Source organism: Epinephelus lanceolatus, chromosome 22 (assembly GCF_041903045.1).
Source record: "Epinephelus lanceolatus isolate andai-2023 chromosome 22, ASM4190304v1, whole genome shotgun sequence".
Classification (NCBI taxonomy): domain Eukaryota; kingdom Metazoa; phylum Chordata; class Actinopteri; order Perciformes; family Serranidae; genus Epinephelus; species Epinephelus lanceolatus.
The window spans coordinates 4753584-4781316 of record NC_135755.1 but is presented as its reverse complement, the minus strand read 5'-3'; the positions used below and the strand labels follow the sequence as shown (position 1 = coordinate 4781316).

The 27733-nt window shown below is 40.6% G+C and overlaps 2 protein-coding genes across 3 annotated transcripts; both read left to right on the top strand.

Moving 5' to 3' along the window:
* The first annotated feature begins 1935 nt into the window (after window positions 1-1935).
* LOC117245949 (uncharacterized) lies at window positions 1936-11742 on the top strand. Its single transcript, XM_078163951.1, has 8 exons — window positions 1936-1978; window positions 2623-2760; window positions 4199-4306; window positions 4934-5026; window positions 6441-6533; window positions 6902-6994; window positions 10873-10965; window positions 11051-11742. Exons 1-8 carry the CDS (start codon window positions 1960-1962, stop codon window positions 11416-11418), a joined length of 1005 nt encoding a protein of 334 aa, XP_078020077.1. The 5' UTR covers window positions 1936-1959; the 3' UTR covers window positions 11419-11742.
* A 1201-nt stretch (window positions 11743-12943) lies between these two features.
* On the top strand, window positions 12944-27681 carry LOC117245892 (butyrophilin subfamily 3 member A2-like). Of its 2 annotated transcripts, XM_033609494.2 has the most exons (7): window positions 12999-13065; window positions 15904-16026; window positions 16135-16249; window positions 16531-16872; window positions 17359-17646; window positions 26227-26346; window positions 26554-27681. In XM_033609494.2, the coding sequence occupies exons 2-7, from the start codon at window positions 15982-15984 to the stop codon at window positions 26952-26954; spliced, it is 1311 nt and encodes a 436-aa protein (XP_033465385.2). In that variant the 5' UTR covers window positions 12999-13065; window positions 15904-15981; the 3' UTR covers window positions 26955-27681. The 2 variants fall into 2 exon arrangements, with proteins under 2 accessions (XP_033465386.2, XP_033465385.2); XM_033609495.2 differs by lacking the exon at window positions 15904-16026 and having other exon boundaries at window positions 12944-13065.
* Window positions 27682-27733: the final 52 nt, after the last annotated feature.

Here is a 27733-nt window from a genome sequence, read left to right as displayed (position 1 = left end):
ATTATTATCCATAATAAAGAATTAGAGGTCCACATGCAAAAACAATTAGAAATCCTTTTCCAGTCACAAACAAGTATGTACAAGCATGTTGTTGTTGTTTTTTGGCCATCTCTCATTTTAGCTTAAATATTACTGAAATGGAAAAAGGTATTTGACAGCAGATTAAATGTTATCACTCCATTAAGTAGCAACTAGCCTAAAGCAAAGGGGTTATAAGGGGCCTGCCACAACTACTATTAGGTTGAGAAGACCATTTGCACTTTCTGCAGGAAAAGGGCCAAAACACACAACACAGGACTGTCACCCATCAAACTGGGTTTAGTCCCACATGAAACTCATATTTAGTAAAAAAAGTAAAGTAAAACCTAAGGAACTGATAACAGCCATTGAGTGGGCTGATAATGATCTCCTGAACCACCCAGCCCCTACTGAGCCATATTTATAAGGCTTATGATAACAGATAATGGCCATTTAATAGAGTGATAACATTAGAAGCAGCTGTCTTTGGGGATATATCAGAAACATTTCTATTGATACTAAGCCTGTCAGTGGGCGCTGGGGTGTATGTGTTTGATTGACAGCTCCCTGCCGGGGGCACCACAGCACAAAGTGAACAACCTTTCACTGCTAACTGTTGTCATGGACAGATAGTGTTCAGGCAGTGGTGTGGAACAATATGGGCTGACCAGCTAATTAGCTGCCAACAAACATTAGCAGGGTGTCAGTCGTTCTCAACATCTGTCTATCATTGTTATGTTGCTGCTTTATGGAAATAAAGTTTTAAATGAAAGAAACTGATCAGGCTATGAATGTCTCTGTGTGGGCAGGCAGAGAAACAGAAATATTCCTGATATATGCACAGATGAGGGAATTTCAAGGAACTTAAGAAAAGTCAAACATAAATGTCTCTCTTCTGTTAGAGGTGCAGATCTGTCAACAAACAGTAATGCAATTTAGTTTCAATAACACATAAAGAAGTCCACATTTCAAACATGTTATCTGCTGGTCAAGTCCTTTTGTCCAGGTACCATTTTGAACCATTTAATACTCAGTATTGATAGTGTTATGTGATTGTTGTAAAGCTAATTCATTTCGTTGCATAGTCCCAGAAGAATTCATATATTTGTGTTAATGCACAACCTTGCAATGGTTCAACTGATCCTCAGAAAGAATCACTTTAACCTTACCAGAGCTTATCGTGCTAAAAATAATGAGCATGTTTTAAGAATAAATTAATCCTAATTTGTAACACAACTATGCACATTGTTAGATGTGCATAGTGATGTAAATACTTTAATTAATCAGGATGCCTCCTGGGCACCTCCCGTTAGATGTGTGCTCGGAATGTCCCACTGGTAGGAGGCCCAGGGCAGACCCAGAATACGCTGGAGGGATTACAAATCTTATCTCACCAGGGAATGCGCTGGGGTCCCCCAGGAGGAGCTGGAGAGCATTGCTGGGGAGAGGGATGTCTGGGGTGCTTTGCTTGGCCTGCTGCCGCCAAACAACAACTGGGCACAGTGATCTTGGAGTCGTGTTGTTAAAGTGGTTCATTAAATGTTCTAGACTTTACTGAAATGCTGGGGCTTAAGCTCTGTATGTCCACCATTAGCACATAATGTCCCTTGTGTTATAAAATAATGTAACAATTACAAACTTATCTCCTTATATATTAAAAGCCAACAGGTGCCTCTGAGGCATGAGCTAGCTTTTGGCTTAAACGTGAATACAGAGAATTGAAATATTAGGCTGGTTAGGGTCAGGGTTAGCAGATGTCTGACTGTTCATCAAACTCAAATATCTAAGTCAAATAACTAAGCTTGTTGGACGCACAGAAGGGAATTGCTTCCTCCAGACAGGTGAGCCAATCAGAGCACCTTATCCAAACACCATTTAATCACTGCTGGTGCATGGTTAAAGTTCACTGCTCACTGACTTACACCGGAGGCAGCTGAGGGCATGCGTTTTCACCGTCCTGGTAAGTCCTGGATTTAACCTGTTTGGTTTTAGGCTCATGGATGATGTGGATAAACAACTCTTTCACAGGTTATTCAACTGTAACAGATCAGATGATGACGTTTTTCACTTCAGATCATTGTGAACTAAAGAACATGTTTTGTAGCTATAACTGAACTGTTCCTGTTAATGTTCTAAACCATGAATGGCCACGCTCAGTGAGTTTGATTAAAATGAACACATCTGAAGGACAGGCTGGATACCTGGGATGCAGAACTTGAATTGTATTTGCTGTAAATTGTATTATGCAACAGGTTAAAATCTAAGCTGAATTAGTTCAGTGTAGTTCTGCTTTCTGTTATGATGCAGAACAAGGTTTGAGCTGCTGTGGGTTAGTTGATGATACATTCTTTGGAGATAACTTTCATTCACAATTAAAAACTGTGACATCAGTCCCACAATACTCATCTAAGATTGATGACTTTAATGAGGAAATGAGAAGTTTATTTGATTTTTAAAATAATCTGAACGATATACCTCAGCTTAAATGCTACAGCCTGTCTTTAGGAGACAACCTGTAAAAGCCTTTTGTGCAGAAAAAGTGTTCCAAAAAACTGGTTCTTCTGTAATGTAAATTATGTTTTTTTCTGTACTTTATCATTTCAGCTCATTTGGTCCCATTCTGGCTGGCTCTTTGTGTCTTTGCTGGCATGGCAGTTCTATTGGTGAATGTGACAGATGTTTGGAAACTCGCCTTGGCTGGGGGTGCTTTTGTGGCAGCCGTCTCTTTCTATGTATATAGAGGTAAATAATCTTTATTATATATAATAACCTTTATAACCTGTTACAGTGATGTCAAAGCTTTGATTACTTAATAGATTAATAAAAGTAGGAGGTTTTCAAAAGCATTCGATACAGTTAATCATTAAATCTTATAAACCAAATTAAGTTTCTAAGATGCTCAACGCTCAGTACTTAAATGACTTCATGAGTACTAAGGTATGTTTCTAATCAGAAGTGTTCTTCTCACATGTGCATCCCACGAGTCAGTCCCCTCTGTTAATCATCTCCCAGGCCAATCCCTGTCACTATAAAAAAAAACTGAAGTTATGTACAGTCTTCTACTTATTTTGTTCTATTTATGATTTTGTAGGTTTATATTACTTTTCTTATTCAAATCAAATCAAATCAAACTTTGTTTATATAGCACTTTTCATACATTAAAAAGTGCTTCACAAAATAAAAACAATTGCAGCCCTCTCTTGGGTTTTTGTTCTGACTTTTGGAACGATTAAAAGGCCGGTGCCGGAGGACCTCAGGGTCCGCGAGGGTTGATATGATAAAAGCAGGTCAGATAAATCAGATGGCCCAAGACCGTTAAGACATTTAAAAACTAATAAAAGAACCTTGAAAATGATCCTGAAACACATGGGGAGCCAATGCAGCGATTTCAAAACCGGTGTAATGTGCGCCCGCCCTCTGGTCTTCATCAGCACTCGTGCGGCTGAGTTTTGGAGTAATTGTAGATTGGTGATTGTCTTTTTGGGAAGACCAGAGAGCAGGGCATTACAATAGTCTAAACAAGAAGAGATAAAAGCATGCATCAGCACCTCCGTGTATTGGTATGTGACTTTTTGCTTAAGAATACTGACTTTATCAAATGTGTATTCAGTTTAAGGTTCTTTGACTTTCAAGCGTTTTGCCTCCCTTGCATATTCTATTGTTTTTAGTGTTCTTTTTATGTGCTATTAAAGAACAGTCAGGTTCAGCAGTTATTGTACAAAACCTAACAGTAACAACAAATTATAAAAAAAAAGAACAGTAATCTATGCTGAACTTCACTTCCATACTATAACCATAAAGTTTCTTAATGGTTTACTGTATGTAAGGGTTTTTGATTAATTGTTTCATGAGGTTTCACATGACAGGAAGTAGAATACAATTAAAAGATAAGTTAAGAAATACAGTCCTGGGTGAGCATAGTGAAACACATCAGGCTGATGACAGCAACATAACAACTCCAAATTCTTTTTTTTTAATCAAACTATGACAAAATAATTGACACTCAGAAAGTAAAGTAAGTAAGTAAAGTAAGTAAAACTTTATTTAGACAGAGTCAGTTGACTATGGCTGTGGGCCTCTCTATTAGCTTGTGTGTTTACTGTCATTTTGTCATAAAATACTGTTTTTAGTTTTTGATTAGCTTAGATGTCTTCTTCAAACTGACCACTTTTTACAAAAGATAAGAAGAATAAAGAGTTGGATACAATAAAGCAACAGCTACAGAGGACAGAGGAAGAATTGAGAGATGTGAAGAAACAGAATGAAGAACTGGAGGAGAAAGTTTCAGGTGAGTCAGATTCTTGATCTGTAACTGAATTCTGTCAGTATAATAATCAGGGTGGTGCTGACTGAGGTGAATGGGTTGTTGGAATATCTACCAGTAACAGAGATACTTACAGAAGAGAAGTTGACTTACATGGTGCATACCACTGAATACATGTGTACTGAATCCAATCATGACAAAATAATCAACACAGAAAGCCACAAAACACAATGAATACACACAGAGTCAGATGATTCTTGCTCTGTCTCGTCTGTGCGATTGATTCACATCACAACAGGACAACATGTGTATGCCGCCTGGCGCTGCCTACTCATGGTGCGTTTAAAGATGGCTCGGAAAAACATGTTATTACATGTTAAGTGCGGGGGACAGAGGGCACAGATACAGGAAGTGCGGGGGACATGTCCCACGTGTACCCCGCGTCCGCCACGCCCATGATTAAATCCAATTATGACAAAATAATCGACACATAAAAAGACACAAAACACAGTCAATACACACAGAGTCAGATGATTCTTGCTCTGGGCCCCTTGTTGAGCTTGTGTGTTCACTGTCAGTTTAATTAAGTACTGTTTTTAGTTCATTTGTGCTTTAATGTCTCTTTGATCTTCTATCACTTCTTGACTAAAGAGTTGAATGCACTGAAGCAACAGCTACAGAGGACAGAGGCAGAACTGAGACATATGATGAAACAGAATGAAGAACTGGAGGAGAAAGTTTCAGGTGAGTCAGACTCTTGATCTGTAACTGAATTGTGTCAGTATAATAATCAGGGTGGTGCTGACTGTAGGAGGTGAATATGTTACGTGATGCAAATTTGCTGGAATATCTGCCAGTTGAAGATAAGAAGAGAAGTTGACTTATATGGTGCATACCCCTGAATACATGTGCATTAAACCCAGGGACGTAGCCATCATTTCATAAGTAAGGGGGACAAATTGTTCAGAGGCCTATTGAGTGATTTATCATCCTCTCGCATTCAATTGCACCTCTCCTTAGCGGCTAAAGAACTACATAACCACAAATAGCCACAGTACAGCACCAGGGGACTGACTTTGGTTTTTTAAAATTATATACTATCAAAATCTAAAGTTTAAGCTGCCAAACTCTGTTTGAGTTGAAACAGAATGACCCTCGAACATCTACAGGGTAAGTAGCCAGATAATTAAGTGCCAGATACCTGCCTGGTTTCTCCCTGTCCCTCTTCTATCTATTGCAATAATATAGATAATAAATGTGCAAAGCAAAATTTATAAATAGAATTAAGAATAGTAGTGGTGACATAGCTGTGGAAATTAACCTCAAAGTCACTTTTATGCTATAGATATTTTCTCTCAGCCAGTTATAATCTCTCCTTACCTGTGAAGACCCTGCATGATCATCATTACTGGCCTCTGGTCCACTGTATCCTCCCTGACCCTGCTCTTTATATTGTGGCAATAAAGATTAAAAATATATGTGCAAAGCAATAGTGAGCACAAGTTCTTATTATGGAGGAGTGGGTTTTTTCCTAGCATAAAACTAGCTAGCAAGCGATTTAACATAGGTAACAATAACATTAGTGTTCTTGTTAACTAGCTTAACTTGATATATTGGCATCTATTAATTAGTCATCATTTAGCTAACATTATTTACATGCAGCAGCATTACTCAACTTACACGGTTTGTTTGGAAGAAACTGTGCAAGGTTTTTGCTTCTTGCTGGCTGGTTTGCTGAACATAGTTAACACACAGCAGTACTGCCCAGCAGCACACGTCTCATCTGTGCGATTGATTCACATCACAACAGAACAGCATGTGTATGCCGCCTGGCGCCGCCTACTCATGGTGCATTTAAAGACGGCTCGGAAAAACACGTTATTACATGTTAAGTGCTTGGGACAGAGGGCACAGATACGGGAAGTGCGGGGGACATGTCCCGCATTTACCCCGCGTCCGCGACACCCATAATTAAACCCAATTATAAAAAAAATGAACAACATAAAAAGACACAAAACACAGTCAATACACACAGAGTCAGATGATTCTTGCTCTGGGCCCCTTAGCTTGTGTGTTCACTGTCAGTTTAATAAAGTACTGTTTTTAGTTAATTTGTGCTTTAATGTCTCTTTGATCTTATATCACTTCTTGACTAAAGAGTTGGATACAACAGAGCAACAACAACAGAGGACAGAGGGAGGACAGAGAGATGTGATGAAACAGAATGAAGAACTGCAGAAGAAAGTTTCAGGTGAGTCAAACTCTTGATCTGTAACTGAATTGTGTCAGTATAATAATCAGGGTGGTGCTGACTGTAGGAGGTGAATATGTTACATGATGCAAATTTGCTGGAATATCTACCAGTCACAGATATACTTACAGAAGAGAAGTTGACTTACATGGTGCATACCCCTGAATACATGTGTATTAAATCCAATTATAACAAAACAATCAACACCGAGAAAGACACAAAACACAATGAATACACACAGAGTCAGATGATTCTTGCTCTGGGCCCCTTATTGAGCTTGTGTGTTCACTGTCAGTTTAATTAAGTACTGTTTTTAGTTCATTTGTGCTTTAATGTCTCTTTGATCTTCTATCACTTCTTGACTAAAGAGTTGAATGCACTGAAGCAACAGCTACAGAGGACAGAGGCAGAACTGAGACATATGATGAAACAGAATGAAGAACTGGAGGAGAAAGTTTCAGGTGAGTCAGACTCTTGATCTGTAACTGAATTGTGTCAGTATAATAATCAGGGTGGTGCTGACTGTAGGAGGTGAACGGGTTATCTCCCAGTCACAGAGATACTTAGAGAAGAGAAGTTGACTTACATGGTGCATACCCCTGAATACATGTGTATTAATTCAAATAAACACAAGAAGTTTGTGCTCTAATAAAAAAAAAAAAAAAAAAAAAGGGATCAGCACTCAGTGAATAATCCTCCTAAGCCCTACGATAAGCTATTATGGCAAGGCTTAACTATACAGACCCGTGAGCAGTGATAACTAACATGTCTTTGGGGTCATCGGGTGGGAACCTCCTTTCACCGGTGTTTCGTCTAGTTAGTCCCACGACACCTCCAGGAGGCTAGACAGTGATCTCTGGCGTCCCAGAGACACTCCCCTAATGCCAGGTCTCACTGCTCCCCACACTAACCGAACAACCTCCTTTACCTTACCTATACTACCACAGAGGAGGTAGACCCAGGGAAGGAAGCCTTGTTAGGCTATCACACTCCCCCGCCGGGTTAGGCTGTACAGTCTACCTCCCCAGGACGAGCCCTCACAACAATGACACCTCCAGGAGGCTGGACAGTGATCTCAGCCCAAACAGCACTGCCAACTTCAACCAAGCCCAGGCTCCGTTTATGCGAGCTCCAGGCAGAAGCAATGCTGATACTACCTTTACTAGCACATTCACCATACTCTATTTCACATGCTACATAGCATAACTACAATGTAAGCTAAAGTTAAAGGAGATAAATGAACTCACAGGATCAGCAAACACACTCACTTTGCAGCATGGTCTCAAACAAAATGGATTCAAATAGGCCACTCCCACACTTAAATAACCTTCCTCTTCCTGGATTTCCTTCTTACTTACACATGGCTTTCTCAGCCCAAACAGCACTGCCATCTTCAACCAAACCCAGGCTCCATACATGCGAGCTCCAGGCAGAAGCAATGCTGATACTAGCTTTCCTGTCACATTCACCATACTCTATTTCACACACTACATAGCATAACTACAATGTAAGCTAAAGTTAAAGGAGCTAACTGGACTTACAGGATCAGCAAGCACACTCACCTTGCCGCATGGCCTCAAACAAAATGGATTCCAATAGGCCACTCCCACACTTAAATGCTTCCTCTTCCTGGATTTCTCCTGACAGGAAGTGGATCTCTCCACCTGATCTCAAGGAGTTATGTGCCCTGCTTAGTAGTTCCCCCTGCTGGCCCCCAGCTGACATTATTTCTTCTGTAATAGATAAACTGGCTGCATTTAATTGCTTCATCTGACATTTCCCTCACTGTCTTCCTCAAATTCTGTCCCCGCACTCCGAGTTCCCCCAGGAGTGAGACAGTTGATCTTGCTATGAATCCCCTACACCCCACTTCCACTGGACAAATCCTAGTCTTCCATCCTCGCTGCTCAGCTTCTGCTCCTAAGTCTGCATATCTAAGCTTTTTTCTTTCATAGGCTTCTTCCACTGAGTCTTCCCAAGGAACTGTCAGCTCAATGAAATAAACTATCTGTTGACTCACTGACCACAACACTAAGTCAGGCCTCTGCCTGGTACAGACTATTTCCTGAGGAACAACAAGCTTTCCCCCTAAATCTACTTGCATTTCCCAATCACAAGCACCTTCTAGGCGGCCACACCCTTGCCTCCTCACTAACTTATCCCTTCTGTATTTCTCTCCCTCACGGACAAACTGAATTACTAAGCCCCTATCCTTAACACCTTCTGAATTCACCTGTCTTCGTTTCCCTTCGATGCCTGCAGCTAAACATTTCAACACCTGATTATGTCGCCATGTATATCGGCCTTGTGACAAGCCAACTTTACAGCCTGACAAAATATGCTTTAAAGTTGCGGTACGTGAACACAATGGGCATGATGGGTCCTCATTTACCCACAGTTTTAGGTTCTGGGGGGTTGGTAACACATTGTATGTAGCCCCTACCAGGAATCTAATACGATTCTCCTCCATACTCCACAGGTCCCTCCAACTAAGCTTCCTCTTCTCTACACTTTCCCAATTCAACCACTGTCCCTGTTTAGCCTGGGCCACTACCTTTGCACCCCTTACTATCTCTTCCTGTCTGCGTATCTGTTCTACAACCAGCTTTCTTTTATCTTTGAGGCCTGCTGTATTCCATACCGGTTTACCTGAGCCAAGCCCCAGGCCTCCCCGGCCAAACTGAACATTACCTACAATCTCTGCATGTCTAAGAGCTGCCTCTGCCTCCTGAACTGCCGATCTTGGGTTCCACTTCCTCCCCTTGGTTGGATTTGGAACCACACTCCTAACTACCACGTCCTTACTCCCAGATAACAAGAGCTCTGTCCTGACCTTGGTACATTTAAATTCCTCTGTTAAACTAGATACTGGCAGCTGAAGTATCCCTTTTCCATACAATGCAACACTACTTAGGCACCTAGGAGCGCCCAACCACTTCCTAATGTAGGAGCTAACCGACCTTTCCATTCTCTCCACAACAGATATTGGAATTTCATAAACTGACAATGGCCACATTAACCTAGGATATAGCCCAAATTGCAAACACCACAACTTCAACTTTCCTGGAAGTTCTGATTTATCTATTCTATCCAATCCTTCAGCCACATCTTTTCTAAATTTCACCACCTGTTCCTTATCATTCAACTCTACATTGTACCACCTACCTAAGCTCTTTACTGACTTTTCCCTAATTGTTGGGATGTCCTCATCATCTATGACAAACTTCCTATCACTTAACTTCCCTCTACATATCGAGATGCTTCTAGATTTACTAGGCTTGATTTTCATGCTGGCCCACTTGAGGTTCTTATTTACCTTCTCTAGTAGCCTCTTTGTACATGGCATTGTTGTGGTCACCAGTGTCATGTCATCCATGTAAGCCCTAACTGGTGGAAGATGCAACCCATTCTGCCGTCTCTCCCCACCTACCACCCACTTAGAAGCCCTGATGATTACTTCCATTGCCAAAGTAAATGCTAATGGAGAAATTGTACACCCTGCCATGATGCCTATTTCTAGCCTCTGCCAACCTGTTGTGAAACCTGCTGTACTTAGACACAACCTAATATCCTGAAAATATGCTTTCACTAAGTTAACAACTACCTGTGGCACTCTGAAGTAGTCAAACGCACTCCAAATGAGGCTGTGCGGTACTGAACCAAACGCATTTGCAAGATCTAAAAATATTACATGTAGGTCCCTTTTGTTAATCTTCGCTGCCTGAATCTGGTGCCAGATCATGCTAGTATGCTCTAAACACCCTGAAAAACCTGGTATTCCTGCCTTCTGCACCGTGGTATCTATTAAGCTATTCCTTTCTAAGTAGCTAGCTAGTCTCTGCGCTACTACACTAAAGAAAATCTTCCCCTCCACATTCAAGAGAGAAATCATCCGGAATTGGCTAAGGTCCACAGACTCCTTCTCCTTAGGAATGAGGACACCCCCTGCCCTACGCCATGCTCTTGGTATAATTTGTTTTTCCCAAACTATTCTTAGCTGTTTCCACAAAAATTTAAGGGTATCAGGCGCACTTTTATAAACCCGGTAGGGGACTCCATTAGGCCCTGGGGCCGAAGAAGCCTTTGCACGCCTGACCACCTCCTGAACTTCCTTCCACCTAGGTGGCCTGACATCCATCTCATGCTCTTAAATCCAATCATGACAAAATAATCAACACACAGAAAGACACAAAACACAATGAATACACACAGAGTCAGATGATTCTTGCTCTGGGCCCCTTATTGAGCTTGTGTGCTCACTGTCAGTTTAATTAAGTACTGTTTTTAGTTCATTTGTGCTTTAATGTCTCTTTGATCTTCTATCACTTCTTGACTAAAGAGTTGAATGCACTGAAGCAACAGCTACAGAGGACAGAGGCAGAAAAGGCAGATGTGATGAAACAGAATGAAGAACTGAAGAAGAAAGTTTCAGGTGAGTCAGACTCTTGATCTGTAACTGAATTGTGTCTTAATTTTGTCTGTAATACAAATCTTTTAATGTTAATTATCTTTGACAGAATTACAGCAGAAATTATCAAACTATGATGAGATGATACAGAAGAAAGACAATGTGCTGGATTCACTGAAGGAAATCAGAAGAGAACTTGAGAATCACAGAGGTCAACTCCTTTCACAGCTTGAAGAGTTGGAGCGACAGAAGAAGGAGAACAAAGAGAAGCTTCAGTCAGTGGACAGGAAAATAACAGAGAGTGAGAGAGAAAGGACAGATGAGAAACAGAGATTATTAAAAGAAAAACAAGACCTGTTAGGTGTCAAATGGAAGCTAGATGAGCACAAGACAGAACGGGAAAAACTGGTACTGCATGTGGAGCAGTTACTGCAGAAAATAAATACTATAGTCAGTACAGCGACTGAGTGGAAGTAATTACTGGACAATACCGATTTAAAATTATTAGATTCATGCACAGATCATTTTCAGGAGCAAATACATTTTAGAGTGAATTGCAAAACTTGGCTGGATTATGTGTTTGATGTTTTCAGTACTGTCTATCAACTCTACCAAATACTATTTTTTCTAAAACTATCTGATGCTCACTGGCAATGAATTTAAGTTTTTTCTGACCAATATCTAATACCAAAAATTAACAGTTGCATATGATTATTTCTGATGTATCTTTGTGATGGTTTTCTTTGAATTCAAATCATAAAAGCTTTGTATATAAATGAAGAAAAACATTTTTAAAAAACAGTTTTGGGTTGTTGTTTTTTTCTTTCAAATAATAAATCATCACTGCTTAAATTTGACTGAGACCAAAATCACAGACATCCAGTGGGGTCACATAAATAATACTTACATTTTACTTACTGTGTAGGGGATATGAAATGTTATGTGTTGGATTGGGATATAAGAAGAATTACCAATCTTTTCATTGTGGGAGCAAGTTATAATTGTTACTGCACTGACACATGTCACACAGAGAGTCATGTAAACCTGCTGAGTAAAATCTTGGTTTATTGGCAAACATTTTACTGACATTGAGGGCCGTGGATTATTCACAGTAACTGACAGACTGTCAGAAAGTCACATTGATTTTAAGTCTCATTTTTTCATTTTTTTTTTCATCTTCAGACAGATGTGCAATAGATATTGTGTGTACAAAACAGATCAACAAAATAAAATCACAGTAATCCATATGACATAATGTCCTACATTGTGGCAGAATGGTAGCAATTTTTTAAGAGATAGACATTTAAAACCAGGGTGAATCATCACCTTACAGTAGCACTATATATTGTTCTATCTGAGTTTTGTCAAAATTGAGATATTCAGCTTTGCCGTGGAGGCATCATGGCCATTATTTTAAGCAGCAAACCCCATTTAGTATTGTTAAGTGCTGTTAGCTCTGTTAGCACAGTTAGCAGTGCAGCACAGCTAGTGGTGCTAACATTTAAAAAATGTTAAAGTGGTTTTGCAGCTCAAAATTAGCTGTATAGTCACCTGGTAGACCTGGAGGGACACCAGGGGTGGCCATGATGTTTCCACAGCTATGTTATCCTGCCACGGGGACAGTGTATTTTTATGTTTTGCAAGACAGAACCCCATAATTCCATGAATTGGATAAATTGTGTATGAAAGAGGTTTGATCCACATATCAATTTTGCTATTTGGAATGCAAAAACTTTGAAGCTCAATATCTCAAAACCACTCAGAACACAGATAGAAATATATAATTATATGGTGGTGAAATATAAACAAATTTACTTGGATGCCTAGATACAACAACAACAAAAAAAGCTTTACTGACGAGCAACTGACACTCACACTTACACACACTCAGTTTCATCTGCTGGTTACTAAGCAGCTCCACTGGAGCAGTTGAGTATTAAGGGCATTACCATTTAGTAATGTTCAGTTGGCTGAACATGGCTGTGAGATGTGAGACACATGTAGAATCACTTGGTGGCCACGCCCATCTTATTACAGATAGCCAGGGTCAGAGTACCTTGATTAAGGACTTTGACTGTGTAGCTTCCTTTACTGCAGTGAGACCATCGCTGAGGCACAAAACAGGTAAGAGATTCAGTTTTATCTTTGAATTTCTAACATTAATGTTTTATTTTTCGGAAGTTAGCAATAATTTCTTAACTGCCTGTAATAAAGGCAGGTCTGTCGTCACAATTATCTGTTTTTCTTTGTTTTATTCATCAGTCACAATTGTGCACAAGTAATTTTTATTACTGCACTTATTTCATCAGTTGACAAGTAATTTTCTTGACTGCATTGTTACTTAGAAACCCTTTCACTGATGCAGCAAAGTGCAGCACTGTGCTTTTCTTTTTTAATTCTTTTGACAAAAAGTTATAGAAACAAGTTCTCTTTTTATAGATATTCCAATTCCAATTCTATTATTTGCTCTATATTTAGAAAATATATATAATGTTGTAATGCATAAAAATGGTTGCTTCGTTTTCATGTGCAACATAAGAGTTGTTCAAACAACAGTAATAAACCAGCATTTTATCATTGGATATTGTGAGCAGGTGGATCAGGTTCAGAGTGGAACGTTTATATGCAACTAGTTAATGTTTTATCATCTTTATTGCCGCGCGCAGGTTTGTCTTTTGACAGTTGTTACCAACGGTTATAGGCAGCCATGTTGAGATAGAGACTCCCACACAAATATTTGTAGAGGACCACACAAAATGGCCATCTGAGGATTGGTTGTCACCCGTTTAACTGTGCACTGGTGATTTGCTTATGTTATTGTTATGCAATGTCCATCATGTATAATGGCTGTATGTGACATGTATTATAAAATACACCTCAGATTCATGTTTTAATATTTAAATGCCTATGAGGTCAGGACGTTTCTTTTGCTTTTCCTAAGTGTCTTTTGTACCAGCCTCTGACTTCAGCATTGCCTTGATATTTTCAAATATATCTTCAAGAGATCTTTTGCTTGGATTATGATATTCATTTTGATATATATATATATATATATATATATATATATATACAGTACAGGCCAAAAGTTTGGACACACCTTCTCATTCAATGCGTTTTCTTTATTTTCATGACTATTTACATTGTAGATTCTCACTGAAGGCATCAAAACTATGAATGAACACATGTGGAGTTATGTACTTAACAAAAAAAGGTGAAATAACTGAAAACATGTTTTATATTCTAGTTTCTTCAAAATAGCCACCCTTTGCTCTGATTACTGCTTTGCACACTCTTGGCATTCTCTCCATGAGCTTCAAGAGGTAGTCACCTGAAATGGTTTCCACTTCACAGGTGTGCCTTATCAGGGTTAATTAGTGGAATTTCTTGCTTTATCAATGGGGTTGGGACCATCAGTTGTGTTGTGCAGAAGTCAGGTTAATACACAGCCGACAGCCCTATTGGACAACTGTTAAAATTCATATTATGGCAAGAACCAATCAGCTAACTAAAGAAAAACGAGTGGCCATCATTACTTTAAGAAATGAAGGTCAGTCAGTCCGGAAAATTGCAGAAACTTTAAATGTGTCCCCAAGTGGAGTCGCAAAAACCATCAAGCGCTACAACGAAACTGGCACACATGAGGACCGACCCAGGAAAGGAAGACCAAGAGTCACCTCTGCTTCTGAGGATAAGTTCATCCGAGTCACCAGCCTCAGAAATCGCAAGTTAACAGCAGCTCAGATCAGAGACCAGATGAATGCCACACAGAGTTCTAGCAGCAGACCCATCTCTAGAACAACTGTTAAGAGGAGACTGCGCCAATCAGGCCTTCATGGTCAAATAGCTGCTAGGAAACCACTGCTAAGGAGAGGCAACAAGCACAAGAGATTTGTTTGGGCCAAGAAACACAAGGAATGGACATTAGACCAGTGGAAATCTGTGCTTTGGTCTGATGAGTCCAAATTTGAGATCTTTGGTTCCAACCGCCGTGTCTTTGTGAGACGCAGAAAAGGTGAACGGATGGATTCCACATGCCTGGTTCCCACTGTGAAGCATGGAGGAGGAGGTGTGATGGTGTGGGGGTGTTTTGCTGGTGACACTGTTGGGGATTTATTCAAAATTGAAGGCACACTGAACCAGCATGGCTACCACAGCATCCTGCAGCGACATGCCATCCCATCCGGTTTGCGTTTAGTTGGACCATCATTTATTTTTCAACAGGACAATGACCCCAAACACACCTCCAGGCTGTGTAAGGGCTATTTGACCAAGAAGGAGAGTGATGGAGTGCTGCGGCAGATGACCTGGCCTCCACAGTCACCGGACCTGAACCCAATCGAGATGGTTTGGGGTGAGCTGGACTGCAGAGTGAAGGCAAAGGGGCCAACAAGTGCTAAACACCTCTGGGAACTCCTTCAAGACTGTTGGAAAACCATTTCAGGTGACTACCTCTTGAAGCTCATCAAGAGAATGCCAAGAGTGTGCAAAGCAGTAATCAGAGCAAAGGGTGGCTATTTTGAAGAAACTAGAATATAAAACATGTTTTCAGTTATTTCACCTTTTTTTGTTAAGTACATAACTCCACATGTGTTCATTCATAGTTTTGATGCCTTCAGTGAGAATCTACAATGTAAATAGTCATGAAAATAAAGAAAACGCATTGAATGAGAAGGTGTGTCCAAACTTTTGGCCTGTACTGTATATGTAAATACTGTGTCAGAAATATTTTTTGTTTCCTTTTTTGTTTTGTCTCCCTTTTTACAATATCACCTTTCAAACACAGCTTACTTTCAGTTCAAACAATGTTACTACTAAACTATATTATATACACTTCTTGAAGAGTACATAGACTCAGTGAAAGAGCAGGGTAAAACTGGGTGTGATCTGCATAGAGATTATATAAATCGTATAATAGCAAATCACGGCTCATCGGTTTTGTCTTTCATGATTTGGCCTATACAGGGCATATTGGGATTGAATGTTGGAGGCTCAAGAATCAAACCTTGGGGGACTCCCTGCATCAACCTGGTTTAATTTATAATGTCCAGTGGCAAAAACATAGCCTTCCAACCTGTACCAGCTGAGGTACAGATACCACATATACCCACTATTCCCAGTCTGTCTTTTGGAGTTCATATTTTGTAGCTGGTTTACATTAATTCTATTTATCATGTATTTATTTCAATTGTACAGAACTTCATGATGCTTCACCTGAAGAAGAGGCTGTCTAAATCTGGGCTGACTGCTCTCAGTGTTTCAGTCTTTTTTAACACTGCTGTCCTTCTTCTCCTGACACACTGCTGTGGAGGTAACTTACACACAGTCACAACAGGAAAAAAATAGTGTGTGTTTAACTGAAAACAATGAAGTGTGGCAAGACACTGAAGCTGGTATATTTACTGTGGGAAGAGATGCTCTCTGTGCTATGATACTGAGAAATGTTGATCAGTGATGCTAATAAAGTAATCTGACTGCCATCCAGGGACTGTAGACACGCAACAAACACAAAAAGTGGTGGTAAATATTTAACATCACTGATATGGAAAGGCTTGGACTGGTCTGAGTCTGACTGTTTCTGTTTCTTTCCAGGTCAGTCTCAGGTAGTTGGACCACTCCAGCCAGTTATCGTGATGCTTGGTGAGGACGTAATTTTGCCATGCCGTCTGGAACCAGCTGTTGATGCTCCTGGCATGACGTTTGAGTGGGCGAGACCTGATTTGAACCCCAGATTTGTCCATGTGTGGCACGAACATCAAAACCTTCATGTTAATCAACATCCGTCCTACAAAGGAAGAACATCAGTGTCTGTTAACCAACTGAAGCAGGGAGACATTTCACTGAAACTTTCCAAAGTCAAACTCTCTGACAGGGGAACATACAGGTGTTACTTTCCAGATTTGGATAAAGACTCAACTGTTCAGCTTGTTGTTGGTAAGCATGCACAGATTAATATTATTGTCTGTTGATAGCTGTTTGTGTTTGTAAGAAAAAAACGCCCTTTGTGGACATTAAAGCTTTCCTCTACTCTAATGCCATTACAGGAAAGTGTTTCACTGGTGTTAACCTATTTCATGCTTCATATTCTTAGTTACTGCTGCTTAGACTAATTAGTGATCAATGCTCCGCAGATGCTGGACTGAATGTATGGTTTGACTCCAGCCAATAGCAGAAAATGGCAATTGCAAGGAATTAAAGGGGCATATCCCCCCCACCCCAAAATGTAGCTTTTCAATATCAAACTCAACTATGCATTTCACAAGTTTTCCCAAAAAATAAACTTGCAATTCAAGTCATGCATGTGTTCCTACATTTCTTGAATCTGGACAACTTTACCACCTACAACAGGAATCAAGTGCATATGTCAGAAAGGCATTGACTCATTAAGCTGCTGTTGAAATGTCTCACTCTGCTCATCAGGGACTGCTTCCCAGGCTGTCATCAGTTTAGCAGGAATCGACAGATCCTCCAGTGGAGTGGTGTTACAGTGTGAGTCTGCAGGCTGGTATCCAGAGCCTGAGGTGTTGTGGCTGGACGGTGAGGGAAAGCTCCTCTCTGCTGGACCTACAGAGACAGTCAGAGGTCCTGATGACCTCTATGCTGTCAGCAGCAGAGTGACTGTGGAGAAGAGACACAGCAACAGCTTCACCTGTAGAGTCCAACAGAACAACATCAACCAGACCAGAGAGACACACATCCAGGTTCCAGGTAGAAATCACTGATACATGTATGTATGTATGGCAAGCTGTTTTAACATTTTATAACTAAACTTGACTATTAATTCTTGACTAATTTTTTTTTTGGTGATCAACATTTTTTATTTTCAAAGGACAGACAAAACAAACAACAACAGTAAGGTAGCACATTAACAATTAAAAATAAGGGAAAAACAAGACAGAGTCACAAGATGTATTTTATAGAATGATAAAAAAAAAATAATCCTGTCAGTAATGAATGAAACCAAATAAAAGCAGAAGTGGACTGAAAGGGAAAAAAAACATTATTAAAAGACATTATTCCATATACATGTATTACATATCTGTCAGTTTCTTTAAACTATTAAAGCAGGAATGTCTAAGGTCTTATGTTATTGTGTGGTAAGGTGTGGGAGGGGTGTAGCTCTTCTTTTGAGGTAGTCTCTTATGGATACAGCTATGTCGGACCATGTCTGTACAGAAGTGGGTCTGGCTCTATTGAGCCATGCCGTTGTGCACTCAAGAGAAGCTATACTCTGATAGGAGGCCATCCAATTGTGAGTCAAGCATATATTGGGGTGATACCACAATGACAGTAGAGCCTTTTTTGCTGCAGTTAGGCCTGCTAACAGTAATCTACGTTGGTTCAAATTGAGAGATAGCGACAAGTCATCATTGAGTAGACAAAGGCGGGGACTAGGCAATATTGCGGATCCTAATAGCTCTGACAGAGACGACATAACCTGAACCCAAAAGTCATTGATCACTGAGCATTCCCAAAACATGTGCATTGTTGTACCCGGCATCTGAGCTTGGCAGTGAGTACAGTTAGGATTAGTAATCAGTTTCATTTTAAAGCATTTGATAGGAGTGGCATATGCTCTATGGATCATCTTAAAATGTATGAGTTGATGCGCCAGATTTTTAGAAGTAATGTTTAGATTGGACCATATCCGTTCCCAATCACGCTCTGAATCCGTACTTTGAAGATCTTTTTCCTGCATCTTTTCAACTGCCAGTGCATTAGTAGATCGATCAAGCAGAGAATTATATATACGCGTGACTAACCGTTGAGAGCTCTGCCCAGGACCAATCCACTTCTCCACAGGGTGTTCTGGCAGGGGTTTGTCCCAGGGCACCCCATATGCTTTCATGGCGGATCTGAGTCTTAAGTAGAGAAAACAGGAGGTGCCTGGTAGGTCATAGGTCTCTTTAATATCTTGAAATGTATGAAGTCCCTTGTTGTTAAAAATGTCACCATAAGTGGAAACACCTTTATTTAACCACGGTGGAGACGTAAAGGGCTGCCCGCCTGATTGAAAGCGATAGTTATTCCAAAGTGGAGATGTTTTGTAAAAAGAACTTATGTTGCCCATCATCAGCTCAACTTTTTGCCATGCTGCTACTGAGTTGATTATAATGCTCCCATAGCACAAGTTAATGTTTCTACACCCCCTGCCCGTATACAGCAGGTCTTCCAATCGATGGGGTTTCACCCGTGCTGCCTCTAGGGCCCGCCAAGGGATATCAGATTCTCTGTCCCTCCAGACATGTAATGGCCTAATCTGAAAGGCATAATAATAAAAATTTAGGTTAGGAACAGCCAACCCTCCGGTGAGTTTGCTTCTCTGTAAGGTGTTAAGTTTGATTCGTGCACGCTTTCCTCCCCATATAAAGTGGGATAAGAGAGAGTGCATTTCCGTGATAAAATTGGGTGGTGGTGCTAGGGGGATCATAAAGAAAAAGAAATTGATCCGAGGCAGGACACTGAATTTGACAGCCGTGACTCTGCCTTGCAGAGAAACGTAAAGAGAACTCCATCTTTTCAGATCTTCTGTAATTTTCTTTTTCAAACTGTTTTGCTAAGAGTAGGGTAGATTTTAATGCCAAGATATGTAAAGGATGTACAAATAGGGATGTTAACAGCCGAGTTGGTATTTTTCGCAGCCACGTTTAATGGAAGAAGGGCAGACTTAGTCCAGTTGATTTTAAAGCCTGACATTTCTCTGAACCAGTCAAAGAGTTTTTGAATTTGTGGTAGTGATGTCTGAATGTTGGATATGAACAGGAGGCAGTCATCCGCATATAGTGAAATGTAGTGTCTAGATTGGTCTATAGTTATGGGAGATATTGTGTCGCTCTCTCTGACTGACTGCGCCAGCGGCTCTAGGGACAGGGTAGAGAGCAGAGGAGAAAGTGGACAGCCCTGCCTGGTGCCGTGATGTAAGGGGAAGGCTCGTGATTGACAAGTACCCGTGAGAACTGATGTTGTCGCATGATTGTATAGTGTTTGTATCATAGATATGAAGTTCTGCCCAAATCCAAACCTTTCCATGACTAACCACAAATAATTCCATTCTTGCCTGTCAAAGGCTTTATGGGTGTCAAGTGACAGGACAGAGCAATCATCTGGCATAATATCTGCGGCTTCAATAACATGAGCAAGCCTCCTAACATTATCAGCTGCTACTCTCCCTTTCAGAAAACCTGTCTGGTCAAAATGAATCAGTTTCCCAATTACTGTATCCATGCGACTGACCAGAACCTTTGCATACAGTTTTACATCTGCACAAATAAGCGAGATTGGACGATAACTTGGGCGGCACGGTGGTGTGGTGGTTAGCACTGTCGCCTCACAGCAAGAGGGCTGCCGGTTTGATCCCGGGTGTGGGAGCCCTTCTGTGCGGAGTTTGCATGTTCTCCCCGTGTCAGCGTGGGTTCTCTCCGGGCACTCCAGCTTCCTCCCACAGTCCAAAGACATGCAGGTTAATTGATAACTCTAAATTGTCTGTAGGTGTGAATATGAGCGTGAATGGTTGTCTGTCTCTATGTGTCAGCCCTGTGATAGTCTGGTGACCTGTCCAGGGTGTACCCTGCCTCTCGCCCGATGGCAGCTGGGATAGGCTCCAGCCCCCCCGCGAACCTCAAGAGGATGAAGCAGTTAGAAGATGAATGAATGAATGAATGAATGAATGAATGAATGGACGATAACTTGAACACTCCAGCGGATCTTTGCCTTTTTTGAATAAAACTGTAATAAGTGCATTTCTCTGGTTCCGGTGAAATAATCCCTGTTCAATGGCAAAATTTCTAGAACCAAGTATGAGAGGTCCAACCTGGTCCCAGAAAGCTAGATACAGCTCCAGAGGTAGACTGTCTGTGCCAGGGCTCTTGCCCTTCTGGAGAGCTTTGACTGCTGTCTCAAGCTCTACTAATGAGATGGGGTCCTCTAGTTTTAAGCCGTACGAATGGTTTATACTGGGCAGCACCAACTTTTGAAGAAATGAGGTGCAGTCCTCTGTGTCTGCACAACATTCGGATGTGTAAAGGCTGCTGTAAAAATTCCTGAAGACATCATTAATTGCGCTGGGGTCTGTAACAACCTCCCCATTCGTTGTTCGAATGGCATTTATCACTGCTTTTGATTCGCTTTCTTTTAACTAAAGTGCTAATAACCTACTTGGCCGGTCGCCATCATAATAATATCTCTCTTTTGTTCTGTGCAGAATAAATTCAGCCTTGCTTATGGATATACTCCTATATTCTCCCCTTGGCGCACCGAGCACAGCTTCTGTGAGTGTTTCTCTTTGTGCCTTCTCCACTTTCTCTATCTCCACCTCAGTTTCGGAAAGTCGTTTATCACGTTCAAATTTTAGCTTGGAGGCAAAGGCTACGCATGTGCCTCTTATGAAGCACTTGGCTGTTTCCCATAGTGTCTGGGGGTTGTCACATGACTAGTTATGTTCTAAGAATTCGCCAAATGCTTGACTAATTAACATTATAGATATCAACAACTTCATTTTGACTAGTCGTGATTACATCGTGACTAGTAAGAATTGTCACTCAAGATATCTACATCTTCATTCTGACCAGTCAAAACGACAGTTAGAGATATCTGTAATTCAGATATCAGCAATGACGTCACTGAAAACGACACTCGACTCGTCACACATCCTAAATTACATTTACATATATCTGTAATTCAGTTTCGATTAGGCAGAATGGAAGTTAAAGATATCTCAAGCATAATTATGACGATTGTGCAAGACATTGCTCATGCGAGGCATCCCATTTGTTGCTCATTATGGCAAGCTTTCCATTGGATGTTGGCTCAGGAAACAATACAACTGAACACTGAAAAACCCTGTCAAAAACTTGTTTTAGCATCACATCCAGTGGCGCTGCACTGCAGGCGACATGGACACGGTGCTGCTGTGGCTACTTGTTGCTCGTTTTAACCACTTTTATGTGTATTTACTAACGTTTTACTTGGCACACAAGAACTGAGTCGTGCTTTGTGTGTCCACACAAACTCTGGTAGTCTGTCCATTCGAAAAAACACACTTTTGACCGCAAACTTGGGAGACGCCGGGAGACGCCGGGAGACGCCAGCAGACGCCGCCTTCGGACCTAGCACTCACTAGCCTCCAGCTAGTTAGCTGCTAACTGACTGCAGCAGCGGAGGCTCTCAGCGAACTTAAGCGGACCACTTGAAGTCTTTTACTATGAAGACTCTCCTACCACTACTGTTACTTCTCCTGACTATCAGTGAACTTTGTAAGAGCCTGCTCCCACCCTCTACACCTTCCACGGATAATGCATTTCACCTTGTTTACACGAAGGAGTTCCTGCTTGCCTGCCAGCGGAGTGGGGACTCACCGCCGGAGTACTTGCCCTCGGAGGTGATAAGGAGACCGGCTGCCAGTGGACCGCAACGGCAAAAGAGAGGCAAACGTGGAGGTGTCAGACAACATCTTCAACGAAGCGGTAATAAACCACCTCTTCCTTCAATCATCTTGAGTAATGTGAGATCACTGTGCAGTAAAATGGAGGAGCTAAGACTAAACACACGATTCGTCCATGAATACAGAGAATCATGTATCATGGTCTTCACGGAATCGTGGCCCCGCAAAGATATTCCTGACTTTTTGATCCAACTGCTGCTTTTCATGTGTGCGGGCAGACAGAGAGGCCTCCTCTGGGAAAACTAAAGGTGGGGGTATTTGCATATATGTTAGAGACAGCTGGTGCAGTCAACTAACTATCAGAGAAACGATATGTGACCCCGACCTTGAAATGATTTGTATATCCATGAGACCCTTTTACTTACCCAGGGAATTTGGGAACATTATTTTGTGTGCAACTTATGTTCCCCCCAGTGGAAATGCTGCAGATGGTATAGCAAAGAGTGTACATATCCTACTGCAACGCACCCCGGGGGCCCCTGTTTTTGTTTTAGGGGACCTGAATCACTGTCGCCTGGAGCCTGCACTGCCTGGTTTTTACCAATTTGTCAAACGGGGCACATGAAATGACAGGGTACTAGATAAGTGCTACAGTAACATTAAAGATGCTTTTAAAGCAAAGATCCTTCCTCCTCTCTCAAATTCTGACCATCTGACTGTCCACCTTTTGCCCACATACAAATCTGCACTCAAATCGAGCAAACCCCAACAGAAGACGATCCTGCAGTGGAATGAGGACAGTGTGGACACGTTGAGAGGCTGCTTCTCCTGCACAGATTGGAACATTTTCCATCACTTGGAACTAAATGAGGCTACAGAGACCACCAAAGATTATATTAAATTCTGTGTTGATAACATCATCCCTAAAAAGTGTGTGGTCCACTACCCAAACAACAAACCACACATTACTAAAGAGGTCAAAGCCTGCATCAATAAAAAAAAAGCTCGCCATCAACAATAAGGATCAAATGGGCGTGGCTGTAGCACAAAAGGAGCTGAACATGATGCTGAGGAAGGCAAGAGACAAACATCGCAGAGTAATTGAACAGAGCTTCTGCAAAATGGACAATAAAAAACTTTGGAACTCTATGAAAAAAGTCACCAATATGCCTTCTGGTAAAAAGCACATTATGACGCTGAATGATTTGGACAGAGCAAATTATCTTAATGACTTCTTTTTAAGACATGACTCTCTAAACTCCTCTCCTTCAGAAATGTGTGGCATGCTTGATTCTCTTGATGTCCTATCTGATTGGGTAGAAATCGATCCCCTACGGGTACAGTCAGTCTTTAAAAATGTATGCAATAAGAAATCCACAGGCCCTGATGGCCTACCTGTATGTCTGTACAAATATTGCTCATCTGAACTGACTGAGGCATGGCATCTTATTTTTAATATGTCTTTAAAGAATCACACTGTCCCTGAGCTCTGGAAAAAATCAAAAATCATTCCTGTTCCAAAGGTAACGTGTCCTACAGAGAATAAGCATTTCAGACCTACAGTATATCTTTAACAAGCTCGGTTATGAAATGTTTTGAAAAGATAATAATAAACATGATAAAACCTGCGATATCCTCTTGTCTCGACCCCCTCCAATTTGTTTATAAAGCAGGGCATAGTACAGAAGATGCAATAATTAGTGTGTCTCACTTAATCAGCAAACACCTTGAAGACCCTAAGGCCTACGCCAGAGTCTTACTTGCTGATTTTACGTCAGCATTCGACACAGTCTGTCCACAGCTGCTTATAGATAAGCTTTTAGACCTAAATGTGAATCCCTCTGTGGTCAAATGGTTCCACTCGCTTTTAACAAACAGACCACAACAGGTCTGTATAAATGGAACTTTATCTGAAACAAAATACTGCAGCACTGGAGTTCCCCAAGGCTTTGTGAGCTCCCCTTTCTTATTCACTGTGTACACTAATGAATGCAGAAGTGACCAGGCGAATAACTTCATGATAAAATTCTCTGAGGACACTGTAATTTTAAGCCTGCTACGAGCAGATGTTTCCCCCTTGGTGTACCACAAAGAAGCTGACACTTTTAAGATCTGGTGTGAAAAGAATCATCTCTCTCTTAATCTTACAAAAACTAAAGAAATGATCTTTGACCCCAGAGGTGTGGGCACACACGATCCTGTAGTCATAGATGACTACAAAATTGAACAGGTTGGCTCCTACAAATATCTGGGTGTGATGATAGATAATCAACTCAAATGGAACGAACATGTGGACTTTCTATGCAACAAATTGGCTCAGAGATTGCATTTCCTCCACTGATTCAGATTGTTTGGTGTGGACAGTAAAATTATGTTAACTTTTTATAATGCTGTCCTGGGTAGCCTGATCAGATACGGCTTAGCATCTTAGTTTGGCTCCCTCACTACACAGAGCAAATCTAAGATTGAGAAAATGATAAAAGTGGCCATGAAGGTGATCGGTGCAAAAAATTATCCGTCCCTTCAGCTTACTTATGAAGAATCTGTACTCAAACAATCTCATCGTATCCTGAATGATCCTTCACATATTCTGTTCCCAGATTATGAACTCTTGCCTTCAGGTAGAAGATATAGAGCCTGTAGGTATAAAACAAACCGGTACAGGTTCTCTTTCCTCCCAGCATCAATTGCTGTTCTGAACAAACAACCTGCTCAATCTCAGTTTTAAAATCTTAATTTTAAAAACTGCACTTGCCTGTGGTTTTATTATGGGTGCTTATCCTATCTTTGATCATTAGATCACTTTTGAATTTGTGCAATAAATCTTGGTGGGTCATGTGCAATAATCTTATGTTTTCTTTTTTTATGTCATGTCATTGCCATGTTATCTGTGTACTGATCCCTGCACAGGTCACTTTTTCTCGAATTTGTGCAATATATTTCTACTGGGTCATGTGCAATACTCGAACTCCTGCACAAACCACTTTTCTTTGCTGGGTCATGTGCAAAAAACCGGATGGACTTCCCAGATACCATCTAAGCACTGAACTGTCCTCATATGCTCTACGTCTTGTGAATGTTGTTTGTATTTTAAATTGTGAGCCGCAGCCGCCTTGTTGTTCAAGACAAATAAGGACAATAAAGTTATTCTGATTCTGATTCTGATTCATAGCTAGGCTGGAGAAATACTGCTTCAGTGGTCGATGATTTGAATGGGTTTGATTCATTGAATAACAAGCCGCTCCCGGCTCCCACTTTTACAGATAACTGTCAAAACCCTGATTCAAGATATCTGCAATTACATTTTGCCTAGGCAGAATGAGAGTTAAAGATATCTCCAATTTGAGATATCTCTTATCAGAATTATTTTCAAGATATCCACAACTTGATTACAGATTAAATTAAAATTAACAAACAACAAATTAAATTACGACTATCCCTAATTCTAGTTTGAGATATCTACAACATCATTTTGACTGGTCATAATTCCACTTCAAGATATCTACAGTGTTATTCTGACTAAGTAAAACTCAATTCAAGATATCTAAATTGTATTTTTAGATATCTTGAATCAAGGGGGGGTTGAAGATATCTTGAACTGGAATTACGACTAGTCGAAAATATGATGTAGATATCTCTAACTGGGATTAGGGATAGTCGTAATTCAGATGTAGATATCTGTAATGAGAAACCCCATACACAAGAAAAGTGATGTCATTTGTCCTAGTAAAAATGTAGTTGTGGATATCTGAAATGTTATTTTTGAATAGGAAGAATTGAATTAAGGATATCTGCAATACATATCCAACCTAGCTATTAAATGTTAAAACGGCTTGCCATATGTATGATGTGGTGTGTGAAATATAACAGGGTTTTAACTATAACGCAATTTTGTTTTATTATTTCAGATGATCTCTTTGTGGCCCCGTGTAGTTCTGCAGCCTGTATCAGCATCAGTTTGGTTGCTTGCTTCATTTGTGTTGCTGCAGTTGGTTTTGCTGCATGGAAATGGAGACAGAACAAAATCAGTAAGTTACAAATGTATTTATGCTACTGTCTGTCTATTTTGGCTAAAGTAATAGGAAAAGTAGGTAAAAGGTTCAAGAAGCAATAAAATGTGAAAAAAATGTAATTATTTTAGTATTACTGTCGCATTTAATTTCAACACTGTTTCCATGCACAATCAAACAAATAGACGCACACTTCAACAGTATATTGTCTCTGTTTGCTAACAGAAACCAAGATGACCTCACCAGGAGAAGCACAGCGGCTCATGGCAGAGGAAGAACATAAAAACATGGTGGATGCACTGATGAAACAGATGGAGGGACTGAAGGAGCAGAGAGATAAACTGAATAGTCAAAAGATAAAGATGGAGGAACTGGTGGAGGACAGTGAGACAAAGCTTCAGTCAGTGGAGAGAGATTTAAGAGAGAAGGATGAAGATAAAGGATTCATCAGTTCACCAGGATTCATAAAGCTCAAAGAAATAATCTCTCAGAATAAATGGAGCCTGAATGACAGACTGATGGAACTTGAGACACTGGTGCTGGACACTGAGAAACTGTTGGAGATGACAGAAGGTGTGATTGTTAGAACAACAGAAAAGTCAGAGAACCACATGGACAAAAAATAACATGGTGTTAAACAGCTGGTAAAGAGTGTTTTACTATCAACACAGCAGCAGTTTTGGGCCTGAGCCTGATTAAAAACACAAATTCCTGTTGTTAAAAAAAAAAAAATCATCATCATCAGTCACTGGCTCTGAGTCTCACTCACAACAGGTTCTGCGCTATGGGCTGCGCCCTCAGTGCGTCTTCATCTTCAAGTGTGCACAGTGTTCCTCGCACAGATAATGATCACTGCTCTCTGCTGTATGTTACACTAAACATCTCTCCCACTGCTGGGGATGCAGAGCCAAATACTTTCAAACAAGTGGCCTTGCAGAAACTCTCTCTTTTACCGTCCCTCTTGTGCGCATCAAGAACTTCCAGTTTCATTGAAAACAAAAAGGCGAGAACTCGACCCAAATCAATCCTTCTGGAATACTGGGAAACTCATTTAAATGTAGGCTATCGAACTGAAATATTCTTTAATGTTTTTGTGAAAGAAAAAACCTGGTTTCAGTTTTATATTTTTGAACTTAACATCTCTTCTATCTCTCTTCTATATCTATTGTGTAATATTAAAGAAATAGAGTCCTTTGTTGTATCCCACCAATACAACACAGTGTCTGGAGATGTCTTGTTTAAAAAAAAAAAAAAGAAAGAAAATATCTGTCTATATTTAGTGTTTCTCGCCAAAACAAACTGTGTGTAGTGCGTTGCTGAATTTCCTTCCATATTAAACATTGTGAACTGTTTTTATTTCACTAACAATGCTCATCTTTTTTGCTTTTGTTACATATATACGCTT